The sequence below is a fragment of the Dendrobates tinctorius genome, unplaced genomic scaffold (genome assembly GCF_039654945.1).
Source record: "Dendrobates tinctorius isolate UK_male_01 unplaced genomic scaffold, ASM3965494v1 ptg000239l, whole genome shotgun sequence".
Lineage (NCBI taxonomy): Eukaryota > Metazoa > Chordata > Amphibia > Anura > Dendrobatidae > Dendrobates > Dendrobates tinctorius.
Genome location: NW_027361906.1, coordinates 3,221,469 through 3,234,491, shown reverse-complemented (window position 1 = coordinate 3,234,491; position 13,023 = coordinate 3,221,469). Strand labels below are relative to the sequence as shown.

General features: G+C 52.6%; 1 protein-coding gene across 3 annotated transcripts in view; it reads left to right on the top strand.

Annotated features, from left to right (window-relative positions):
* Nucleotides 1–13,023, top strand: part of IARS2 (isoleucyl-tRNA synthetase 2, mitochondrial) — a 75,475-nt gene that overhangs the window by 47,901 nt on the left and 14,551 nt on the right. For all 3 annotated transcript variants that reach the window (XM_073556796.1, XM_073556797.1, XM_073556798.1), the window contains exons 16-19: nucleotides 7,499–7,601; nucleotides 7,836–7,961; nucleotides 9,726–9,857; nucleotides 10,316–10,422. In XM_073556796.1, the coding sequence (XP_073412897.1) occupies nucleotides 7,499–7,601; nucleotides 7,836–7,961; nucleotides 9,726–9,857; nucleotides 10,316–10,422 (468 nt within the window). The remainder of the gene's footprint in view (nucleotides 1–7,498; nucleotides 7,602–7,835; nucleotides 7,962–9,725; nucleotides 9,858–10,315; nucleotides 10,423–13,023) is intronic.

Here is a 13,023-nt window from a genome sequence, read left to right as displayed (position 1 = left end):
GACAGACTCTCTTTTCGTCATTCCAGATGGGGCGCGGAAAGGTCACCCGGCTTCCAAAGCTACTATTGCTCGCTGGATCAGATCGGCAATTTTGGAGGCCTACCGGGTTAAGCATCGAGTGGCCCCTCCGGGGATCAGAGCGCACTCTACCCGGGCAGTGGGTGCTTCCTGGGCGGTACGCCACAGAGCCTCCGCGCTGCAGCTTTGCAAATCTGCAACCTGGTCTTTGGTTCACACGTTTTTGAAATTCTACAGGGTCTACAGGGTCTGCAGGCAGCGGTGGTGAGTCCACTGGCCTGATGGAAGTTTGTTTCCCACCCCAGGGACTGCTTTGGGACGTCCCATGGTCTCTGTGTCCCCCAATAAGGCGAGCGAGAAAACAGGATTTTTGGGTTGCTTACCGTAAAATCTGTTTCTCGGAGCCTTCATTGGGGGACACAGCACCCTCCCATGTTCTACAACTCCTGTTCTTACTTTGGTTGATTTGGTTACAGTTGAGTTGTTTGTTCTGTTTTCAATCTATTGTTCCTTCTCCTACTGCTTTCTCACTAACTGAGGAATACACTGTGGAGGAGGAGCTAACTTTTTTTTTTTTGTGCATAGTGTCAGCCTCCTAGTGGCAGCAGCATACACCCATGGTCTGTGTCCCCCAATGAAGGCTCCGAGAAACAGATTTTACGGTAAGCAACCCAAAAATCCTGTTTTTAAGTGGGTAGCCAGTTTTAGGATCACTCCATCTTACATCTGGAAAAGGCCAATGTATCCATAGTTACAATTTACCCATCAAAAGCCAAAAAAGTGTCCTCCTTCAGGCTGGTATAACATTCAGGTAATCAGGGGCATCCCAAAAACAACCTATCTTTGCCCGTACAGTGGTATACGTCAATGCGGCCTCACAGCCCTGTATATAATGTATAGCTTCTCTTTCATTTCATCCTCACTAAGCAACTATCAGCACTAAGGCCATTACTAATCTGTATCCCGGCCTTTGCTCTTTGGCCCGTCATTAAGTTGTTTATATTGGGGCGCAGTAATTGCGCTGATTACTGAAGGATCCAAATTGGTCCGGCAATAAAAGCCACTCATCTGGAAATGTTTGGAACAGATAAGGATGTGACGGGGATATCATATACTAACCTTTTAAGAATCAAACTTTAATGGACATGGACACCATTTGGATTGTTTTTCATCTAAGTGTATGGTTTTTGGGCTAAAAATCTATTTTTTTTATGTAGATTTTGAATTGTTTGGTTTCTACAGCCTCTACGAGTTATAATACATAGTACACGACAGAGCCTGTACCCCTTATTGCTTCTAAACTTTCTCCTTCGCTTATTTATTTTATTAATTCTGATTTCTTTGGTTTGATTTATTGTTTGGTTCATCTTTGTTGTGGTCACACGAGTTCAGGAGAAGAGAGAGATTGGAGTTTAGACTCTGCCGTCTCTTATGTACCATGGTACCTAGAGGCTGTAGAAGCTGAAAGGTTCAAACCCTATAATAAAAATGATTTCTCCTTCGCCTCATTGGGGGACACAGATACTGTGGGTGTATGCTTCTGCCGCTAGGAGGCTGACACTAAGTGAAAAAAAGGTTAGCTCCTCCTCCGCCATATACACCCTCGCCCCTATTGCAGGCGGAAATCAGTTTTTTGCTTAGTGTCCATGGAGGCACACGCCTGGTTTTTCTCCAGACTTTTTTTGTCTTTTTCCCATGAAGATGAGACAGGGGCAACAGATCCTATGGAAAGGGTCCGATTTCCCCAAACCAACAACGGGCGCGCACGTGCGAGTGTCCTTCCACGTATCCTCTCCCGCGTCGTGGGACACAATGCCGGACTTAGCCCTGACCACCCCTAGGTATTGAAACCAAGGGCTGTACAGAAGCACAAGACTAGTCCGTGCGGCCCCCGCTACTCCACCAATGCTTAGACTGCGGTGCTGCAAGGTGGCGGACGGCCCCTCTCTTCACCCCCTGAAGGGGTTAGATGGAGCTAGGGTGTCTGCACCGGCCTATTTTTTTTATCGAGGCCCCCTCACATACCTGCGCTCAGGCTGAAGAGGATCATCGGTGCGGAGAGGGTCTGGGAGGGCTCCTGCAAAGATTCGAGGGCTGGAGCCCCCAGCTGGCGGAAGCCACCGGCCATGCAAGGCAAGAGTGGCTGGATCCGTCAGGCAGCGCCGCGCCGGTTAGTAGCGCCATGTTTTATCAGTGCCATGGAACCGCGCCCCCCCTTCCCCCCCCCCCCCCCTGGTCGGGTAGAGGGAACATTGAGGCCGCGGCCGGAAGTCCCGCCTCTGGGCCGCGCGTCACTTCCGGCGGACCGCCCCACACTGGGCGGCGGCGAAGAAATTTAGGCCCCGGCTTTGGAGCGCGGCTAGGCCGCAGAACGGAAGTTCCGCCCCTAGAGCGGTTTTACATGCTGTTGACTCATTTCCACAGCTGGTGGCGCGCGATTTGAAGGTGGAAGCGTCCAGGACGGGGGGCGCAGGACTGGGGTAAGTGCTGCCCGAGAGGCCACGTTATAGGGGAACCGAGGTACTACCTCCTCCCCCCTCCCCAGCAGCGGACAGATACAGCATGTCCGAAAAAGCAAAGACGCACACGCTCTTTTACGCTGCATGCATCTCGTCGGGCTGCGTTTCCGCGGGCGCAGAGCAAGCGATTATGCGAAGCCTGCGAATCCGAACGCGCCCAGGAGCCCTCCCCTGTGACCGTGACCAATGTGTCAAATCCCCCGGAGTGGGCCCGATCACTGTCCCTGTCCATGGCGTCGCTTACGAGAGCAATAGAGTCCCTTCAAGCCCCAGATAGGGGCAGGGACGATGGCTCGCCGGCCTTAGAGGGATCCTCCACCTCACAAAAGCCTCCAGCCTGCAGGAGCCGCTCTCACTCCAGGCGGACCCGGAGGAAACAAATCCACACGGTGACGCCCAGTCCATCCAGTGCCTTGGCATCTTTAATCTCTGCTTCTGGCTCCCCGTCACCAGTGGTTGATAGCGAGCAGACCTCAGATTGTGACCCAGACGAGCCCCTTGACCTGGACACTCCAGGGTCACGTGAAACAGCCTCATAGAAGCCGTCAATCACACCCTGGGGATTGAGGATGATCCCGCAGCGACTTCGGGGCATAAAGTGGCATTTAAGCGAGTGAAGCACCCAAACAGAATTTTTCCTCTCACCCGGAGTTTGAGGACATAGTGCAGCGGCACAGAGAATGTCCAGACCGGCGTTTCTCGGGTCAAAAGGCACTCGAAACAAGGTATCCGTTTTGCTCCGGACCTCCGTAAAAGATGGATGGAATCCCAGATGGTGGATCCTCCGGTTTCGCGCCTAGCCACTAAGACCCTGCTATCCGTCCCTAGTGTTTCCTCGATTAAGGATCCCACGGATCGCCTTACAGAGAGCTTAGCTCGCTCAGTATATGAGGCGTCGGGGTCAGCACTCGCTCCCTCGTTCGCAGCAACTTGGGTAGCCAAGGCTATGATATCATGGGCAGAAACATTAAACAAGGTCGCGCAGGAGCAGGATCTACCTGCAGAGATTTCGTAGGTCGCAGGTCAGATGGCGATGGCCGGAGACTATGTAATCAATGCGTCTTTGGATGCGGCCAATTGCTCGGCACTTGCTGCCACTAATGCAATTTCGATCAGAAGAGCCCTATGGATAAGGACATGGCGAGCCGATTTCTTCTTCTAAGAAGTCCTTGACTTCCCTGCCCTTATCAGTGCGGCCGCCTATTTGGGGAGAAGTTGGATCAACTTATCTCCGACTCCACAGGAGGAAGGAGCGGGTTTCTCCCTCAACAAAGGGTCAAACCGCTTTTTCGTCACCCGTTTCAGGCACGTTTTCGGGCCTTTCGCAACACCGGGTGGACTACAGCGGCCAATTCCACCGCCTCAGGCTGCCCCAACCAGGATAGGGAGCGGCAGGTCTCATATTTAGCCAACCCATTGGGGAGAATGCGTACTCAGCAGCCCAGATCGAGGGGATCCAGATCCCAAAGATCGTCGGCCAAATGACTCGAGGCCTTTACCAGACGACACCAGCAAGGTGGGCCGCCGCCTACTCTGGTTTCACCACGTCTGGGTCAATGTCGCTCACGACGCATGGGTAAAGGAATTGGTGGCCTCAGGTTACAAAATAGAATTTGTCAGATATCCTCCAAGACGGTCTTTTCTTTCCCGGCCTCCCAGGGTGGATTCCTAGGCAAGGGCTCTATTGGGAGCCATCAAATCACTCCAGCACAACGGAGTCATTGTTCCAGTGCCGGAACACGAAAGGGCTCAGGGGTTCTATTCCAAACTTTTTGTGGTTCCCAAAAAGGACGGGTCTGGCAGGCCTGTTTTGGACCTGAAGCTTCTGAACAAATTCATCAGGATCAGACATTTTCGGATGGAGTCTCTCCGTTCAGTCATATCGGCCATGGAGCAGGGAGAATACTTGGCCTCAATAGACATCCAAGACGCATATCTGCATATTCCCATTTTTCCTCCTCATCAGAGGTTTCTAGGCTTCGCCATCAGCGAGCAACATTTTCAGTTCATAGCGCTACCCTTCGGGCTAGCCACGGCTCCCAGAGGGTTCACAAAGGTTATGGCAGTTGTCATGGCCATACTGCATTCTCGAGGCATAGTCGTCTTACCTTATCTGGACGATCTCTTTGTCAATGGCCCGTCAATACGAGCATGCGAGGAAAATGTCAACATCACGCTAGATACTCTTGCCCGCTTAGGATGTTTGGTCAATGTGAAGAAGTCATCCCTTGTGCCAGCTCAGAGGATCTCCTTCCTAGGAATGATCTTCGACACTTGCCAAGGGTCGGTAGTTCTCCCTCAGGAAGACGCTAGCTCTCCGGCAGGGAGTCCGGACACTTCGCCAGCCAGTCCCTCATACCATCCGATCCGGGATGAGGATTCTAGGGAAAATGGTGGCAGCAATGGAAGCGATACCATTCGCCCAGTTCCTTCTTCGCCCCCTGCAGTGCGCCCTCTTGTCAGCCTGGGACAAGAATCCTTTCACGCTCGATCGGCGGTGCCGACTGTCCTCTCAAGTCAGGCAGTCGCTCGGATGGTGGATAACAAGTTCCTCTCTGGCCCAGGGGAAACCTTTCCCCCCCAGATCATTGGCTGGTAATGACAACCGACGCCAGTCGCCTCGGCTGGGGAGCGGTGTTTCGCCACCATACAACCCAGGGACGGTGGTCGCCACAGGAGGCACGCCTCCCGATCAACTTATTGGAGATACGAGCAATTCGGCTGGCTCTGCAGAAGTTTTATCACTTTCTAGCAGGCCACCCCGTCCGGATTCAATCGGACAACGCCACGGTGGTGGCTTCCATAAATCATCAAGGGGGCACCCGCAGCAGAGCAACCATGCGCGAGGTGGGGCACGTTCTTCAGTGGGCTGAAGCAAACCACTCGGTGATTTCGGCTGTCCACATTCCGGGGGTGAAAAATTGGGCGGCAGACTTTCTTAGCCGGCAGGGTCTTGCATCTGGAGAGTGGTCTCTACATCCCGAAGTTTTTCAGCAGATTTGTGAGCTGTGGGGAACCCCGGATGTGGACCTGATGGCGTCCAGAGTGAACGCGAAGGTGCCCACATATGTCGCTCGAGTCAGGGACCCGCAGGCAATCGCTGTGGACGCGTTAGTTCTGCCATGGAACCAGTTTCGCCTCCCATATCTATTTCCCCCGCTGCCACTACTCCCGAGGGTCATCAAGACGGAAGGGGTTCCGGCGATTCTGCTGGCCCCAGACTGGCCCCCTCGAGCGTGGTACGCAGATCTAATGCAGCTGCTCGCTGACGTTCCTTGACGCCTGCCAGAGCACCCAGATCTACTTCCCTCAAGGGCCAATTTGCCACCTGAACTCAGGGGCCCTGTGTTTGAGGGCATGGCCGTTGAATCTTGGACTCTAAGCCAGGCAGGGTTTGGGAGCAAGGTGGTTGCTACAATGATTAGCGCCCGGAAGCCTGCTTCAGCACGAATTTACCACCACACCTGGAAGTTGTTCTTGGCTTGGTCTCGAGGCCGCGGTGTTTCTCCGCTGAGATTCTCAATCCCCAACATCTTGGCCTTTCTCCAGTCGGGCCTAGACTTGGGCTTAGCCCCAAGTTCCCTCAGGAGACAAATATCGGCCTTATCCGTCTTGTTCCATCGCAGAATTGCTACCAATCTGCAGGTGAAGACTTTCATCCAGGGAGTCTCCCACTTGGTACCTCCCTATAAGGTGCCTATGAACGTTTGGGACCTTAACCTGGTCCTAAGTGTTCTGCAGGAAGCTCCATTTGAGCCGCTTCAGGATATCTCCTTCAGGTACCTTTCCTGGAAAGTGATGTTCCTAGTGGCCATCACTTCTATCAGGCAGGTTTCAGAACTGGCAGCCCTATCCTGCCAAGCCCCGTTCCTCACTTTCTATAAGGATAAGGTGGTGCTCAGACCAGCCCCTCCTTTTCTGCCGAAAGTCATGTCCTCTTTTCACATTAATGAAGATGTTGTCTTGCCTTCATTTTGTCCAGCATCGGTGCACCATGTGGAAAAGGATCTTCACACGTTAGACCTGGTAAGAGCCCTCTGGAGGTACATGTCGAGGACGGCACCCTTTCGTCAGACGGACACACGCCCGAAGGGCGCTGGAAGGGACTCGCTGCCTCAAAGTCGACCATACCCAGATGGATTCGTTTGACTATTCACGAGTCCTACCGCATTAGAGGCACGCCGATTCCAGCAGGGATCAGAGCGCACTCTACTCTGGCACCAGGCTTCGGCGGAACAGGTTTGCAAGGCAGCAACCTGGTCCAGCCTGCACACATTTGCCAAACATTATAATATCCATGCTCAGGCCTCGGCGGATGCTAGCCTGGGTAGAAGGATTCTCCAAGCAGCGGTGGCGCACCTTTTAAACGAGGTGCATGTAGCTTGGATCGGTGAGTCAATCTCCCACCCAGGGACTGCTTTAGGACGTCCCACAGTATCTGTGTCCCCCAATGAGGCGAAGGAGAAACATGGATTTTTGTGATAACGCACTGTAAAATCCTTTTCTCAGAGACGCTCATTGGGGGACACAGCAACCACCACCCTATTAGCCAGTTGGCTCTTGTTTTGTTTAAATTTATATGCATTTACTAATTTGATATAAGGGTGGTCCTTTTCTGGGCATGTTGTACCTGTATTAAGGCTGATTTGTTGTCCTACTGCTTTGGCACCAAACTGAGTTCCGCCCGCAATAGGGGCGAGGGTGTATACGACGGAGGAGGAGCTAACCTCTTTTTTTCACTTAGTGTCAGCCTCCTAGCAGCAGAAGCATACACCCACAGTCTCTGTGTCCCCCAATGAGCGTCTTGGGGAAAAGGATTTTACGGTGAGTTATCACACAAATCCATGTTTTTAAACAAAAAAAAACATGAATTTAATTTAGAGTAAATCCTCAGGTGTCCATATCATTTATTCATAGTCCGTGCTTTACTCTCCTCACATGTTTTTGTTTATATTTTTAAGAAACGTGGTTGTCCACGACTTCATCTTATCCGAGAAAGGAGAGAAGATGTCGAAATCCGTAGGGAACGTGGTGGACCCCGATGTTGTTATTTGTGGCGGAAAGGTAAGAACCAGGAACGATAACCATCAATACACATAATTACGGGCCTCATCTAGAGCTTCATTTTTATGGCGCTCTAGAAAATGGGGAGATCCTTGTGTCGGTCAGAGACGTGGGACATGAATGTCTGAGAGGTGCCGGTCTCACCTCTGGGACCTGCACCTTTGTCAAGGGTGAAGGCCTTTTTGAAGGTACTGGGATTATTAGGGTAAGAGGTGACTTTTCTTAATTATCTAGGACAAAGCAAAGGAGCCGGCCTACGGAGCAGACGTACTTCGTTGGTGGGTTGCCGAATCAAATGTCTTTACAGAAGTAGTGATCGGTCCAACAGTCCTAAACTCAGCCCAGTCAGACATCAATAAGGTAACGCTCCAATATAAAAGTGACTTTTACCATAAACTTATTTGGGGCTTATAATTGGGTATTAGTGATGTATTGATCTCAATGGGAGCCATATACGGCTACATATACTGCCCCCTGGTGGCAGCATCAGGCAGTACGTGTGTAGGAGAACAGAGGAAAGAAATAAACGCAGGGCTTGATTGAGCTTTAAGATTTCCTTGGAAATGGGTGAGAGGTGTCGCACAACCTGATGTGTGCTTTTAAGCAAGATTCGCTGGAGAAGATGCAGGCAACATAGCGAGCACATGGTTCAGAAGGGCAGCGATCACCACAATTATGTTCACTCATAGAACAGATAAGTTTTATTATCCAATGCTTTATCACCGGAGCCTGGATCTGCACCTGTTAATAACTCCCTTCTGTAATTGTACAAATCTGCATGTCCTTACTGCTGGATGTCCTCTGCAAAACATGGGGACCCCTACACAGTTACACTGGGACCCCTGCCGCTCCGCACAATTACATGGTGTCCCCTGCCGATCCGCACAATTACACGGGGACCCCTGCCGCTCCGCACAATTACACGGGGACCCCTGCCGCTCCGCACAATTACACGGGGACCCCTGCCGCTCCGCACAATTACACGGGGACCCCTGCCGCTCTGCACAATTACACGGGGACCCCTGCCGCTCCGCTCAATTACACGGTGTCCCCTGCTGATCCGCACAATTACACGGTGTCCCCTGCCGCTCCGCACAATTACATGAGGTCCCCTGCCGCTCCGCACAATTACACGGGGTCCCCTGCCGCTCCGCACAATTACACGGGGTCCCCTGCCGCACCGCACAATTACACGGGGTCCCCTGCCGCTCCGCACAATTACCCGGGGTCCCCTGCACAATTACACGGGGACTTCTGCCGATCCACACAATTACACAGGGTCCACTGCCGCTTCGCAGAATTACACGGGGTCCCCTGCACAATTACACGGAAACTTCTGCCGATCCGCACAATTACACGGGGACTTCTGCCGATCCGCACAATTACACGGGGACTTCTGCCGATCCGCACAATTAAACGGGGTCCCCTGCACAATTACACGGGGACTTCTGCCGATCTGCACAATTACACGGGGTCCCCTGCCGATCCACACATTTACATGGGGGTCCCCTGCCGCTCTGCACAATTACACGGGGTCCCCTGCCAATCCTCAGAATTACACAGGGACCCCTCCCAATCCATACAATTACACAGGGACCTTTGCCAATCCGCACAATTACACAGGCCTTCTTGTCTTGCTCTTCATAGAAGTTAACAGGACTGAGCTGCAGAACAAGCCACCCTCTTATTTAGAGCGCTGTGACATGTCTGTATAAATCGTTGTGCCTGTCGAGTGCTGCTGCATTCTGTGCACAGAGAGTGATGCTCTGCAGAATTCAATGTGCTGTTATTGTGGACGCCTGGGGTTCATCAATGTGTATTACTGGAATTACCCCTTTAAAATAAAATGACAATAGGTGTATCTGGTCCACCAGATGATGGGGAGATACTTCTTTTGTGAAGGGGGTACAGGGTAACATACATGTAAATCGTGCACTAAATGTAGAGTTACTAAGACCAGGAGGCCGTGATACCCATCATGGCACACGGGGAATATTCTACTATGGCCGGTGTAATGTGAGATACAGGGGATGTAACTAAAGGTATGGACTTTCATTTCTACCTTTCAGTTTGGCAGCTCATAGAGCCACGCTGATTTCCTAACCCGACTGTCTCCTCCTGTAGTTACGGAACACGGTGCGATTCATGCTGGGCAACCTGGCCGGATACAGCCCCGAGACTGACGCCACCCCTGGACCCCAGATGTATATAATAGACCAGTATATGCTTCATCTGCTTCAGGACTATGCCAGCAAGGTAACCCAGAGCCTGATGCCATATACCACTGACAAGTCACTGAGACAAGGCGCCCACACTGGTGGGGTCACTGTGAGCAGATTACCTCTCACAAATGATCATGTACAGGTTGCACAGCTCTGTACTTCCATCCAGATATGCCTTATTTCTTTCAAAACCAGCATGGGTTCCTGCACAGTCTACGGACACATGTGGCACTGTTTCTGGAAGAAAGGCACCTTTTTTTAAAAAGAAAGAAAAAAAACCCCTGTGCTCCTTCCAGCTTCTGTAATGGGTGGCTGCAGGTGTTGGCCCCGGCTGTGGCACTTGCTTAACCAAGAGATTTTTTTTTACATATGGCGGCGGTCCGTAATCTGATAGTTTACCCAAGCGGCATGGTGGAAGAGCTGCACAGTGCCAGGCAAACCTTCTGCAGATGTGACCTGTCTTGACTTGAGCGTTGTGTGTCCTTTCCCCAGGTGACCGAGGCCTATAAGAATTACGAGTTTGGAAAGGTGATTCGTTTGCTGGAATCCCTGATCTCCAGAGACCTGTCCAGCTTCTACTTCAGCATCATCAAAGACAGGTATTAAAAAGGGTTTTCCACTACTCAGACACCCCTTATGCTTCAGTGTAAAGTAAAAATACCCTCTCGCATCGGTGCCGTTCCAGTGATGCCAACCTGCGCCTGACATTATGCCATGTGAGCACTACTGCCAATAAGCAGCTGCTAACCCTTTCCTGAGATGTCTCAAAGTGTGAGAATTGCGGCCAAATAGCGGTCGATGATTGGCTGCAGCACTCGCATGGCATAACAAGGTCACAAGAAGACCAGCGACATTGGCACCGACATCACTGGCAGGGTGCAGGTGTGGGAGGTGAAGAGCTGTTGTTTACTCTGTCGCCTCATTGGGGGACACAGAACCATGGGTGTTATGCTGCTGTCCACTAGGAGGCGACACTATGCATAATCTGAAAAAGATTAACTATGGCTCCTCCTCTGCAGTATACACCCCTGGACGCCGTCAGCCATCTCCAGTTTTTGCTTAGTGTCGCAAGGAGACACACACCTTTTTCTTCCGTTTTTTCCTTTCTTCGTCCGGAAATACAGATGAAGAAAAGAGGGTCTCCAGCGAGACTCCTGGCATGGCTCCTTCCTTGGCCCCCTTTTTAGGGGTGCCCAGTTGAAGTGGAGACGGCTATTCCCCATGTCACTCCTTCCCCAGTCCCTCGGGTACTGGTCCGAAGTTGAGACACACCCCCCCCTCCTTCCCCAACCCCTTTGGGGTCTGGGTTGAGGCGAGGATGAAGACCCCTGACGGTGACAGACGCACCCTCCCTAATCCCCCGCAGGGGGCATTAGGTGGAGACGCCGCAGGTAGGGTCGGAGAATAGGCAGCACTCTGCAGCATCCAGGGACCCCAGACCAACTGTGGGATCCTGTGGAGGCCGGGGGGAGGGTGCAGGCAGACATGGCACAGCAGAGACAGGACTTTCTGCGCCCCTGTCTCTGCAGCAGCAGTGGCTCCATGGCGCCCCAGGGACCCCCCCCCACAGAGGAACCGCTACCCCTGCTGCCCCCACCGCTAGTCAGTCGCCCATTCCGGGGGCGTCTGGTACAAATCCGACCCCCTCCTGGACTACCGCGCCGCTCTGGAGCCCTCCTGGGCATCAGGCCTCTACTTGAGACCGCGGCTTCGGCCTAGCTGAAGCCGCAGCCTTTTCCCCGCCCCCCGGATGACTAAAATGACACTCTAGAGTGTCATAGAAGGGGCAGATCGAGGCAGAAAGGGCGCGTTTCTCCATAGCCGCCCCCTCCTTCCTCTCCTCAGCGTCCCAGTGGCCATTTTTTTAGCTGCAGACATCCTGATAACGAACGCCTCCAGCAGAGAACCACAGCAGTCTGCGGGGGGCACAGAACTGGGATCTGTCGGCGCTGGACCTAAGGGCACACTGGTGGGTTAAGATCACAGCTGGGTTCTCTTTACTCAGCTGTGAATCCATACTTCCTATAAGGCTATCTGTGGGTTCCCTCTGCGTAGCCACCCCTGTAGGATCCCTGATAGCCAGCCTCTGTGCACTATGCCGTGCTCAAGAAAGAGAACCAGGCAGGAATGTTTCTATGCATTCTTCACAGCATGCAAAGCCACACTCCCCAGTGGCAGCACGTATCCGCACTGCCGGGATTGCATCCAGAACTCTGGGTCAGAACCCCAGGGAGTCCCTACCAACGCTCCAGTGTCAGATACCACGCCGGAATGGGCTACTGAGATGTCACAGTCTATGACATAGTCCATAGATAACTTAACCGCCACATTGCTGCGAGCTCTGCAGGGTCGGGTCCCGGCTATGAACGTTACCCAGCAAACGGACAGCTTGTCTCAGGAACATGCTTCCGACTCTCACAGACGTAAGCGGACCCACAGGTCACGATCACCTGAGTCGTCCTATAGCACAAGGTCATCCCGCCCCAGGGAGAGACAGTCATTCCAGGTCTCCTAGGCAGTCCCCTGTCAGAGACAGACAACGCAGTTCACCACAGAGATCCCCCACCACAGAAGACCCCCGCCCCAGGTCGCCCACCAGGGATCACCTTAGCGATACAGAGGATTCGGAAGGCATCTGTGTCTCCGATTCAGACAATGACACGGAGAGGTCCGTGGTACCATCCCCCCCCCCCCCCCAGCAATACAGCGCTAGTTGAGGACATAGTCTCTGCCATTCATCGGGTGCTGGAAATTTCAGAGCCAGTCCCAGAAGCCCCAGAACATAAGATTTGTTTCGAAAGTGTTCAGAAACCACCTAAGGTCTTCCTTAATCACCATGAGTTTCAGAAGATACTTGCTACACAGTTTTCGCAGCCTGAGAAAAAATTTGCCAATCAGAAATATTTGGAAGCAAAGTACCCCTTCTCACAGAAAGACACCAAACAGTGGACAGATACACCAGAAGTGGACCCCCCGGTATCTGGACTAGCAGCGCAGACCTTACTCTCTCTGCCAGACAGCTCAACCCTCAGGGACGCAGCAGACCGGCAAGTAGAACGCATGGCTCGTTCCATTTTCGAAGCAGCAGGGGCCTCCCTGGCCCCTGCGTTTGCTTCAGTTTGGGCAACAAAGCCATCCTGGCTTGGGCCAACAAACTACAGGAGGGTCTTCAAGTTCCAAATGCCGGGCTCTCGGACCAA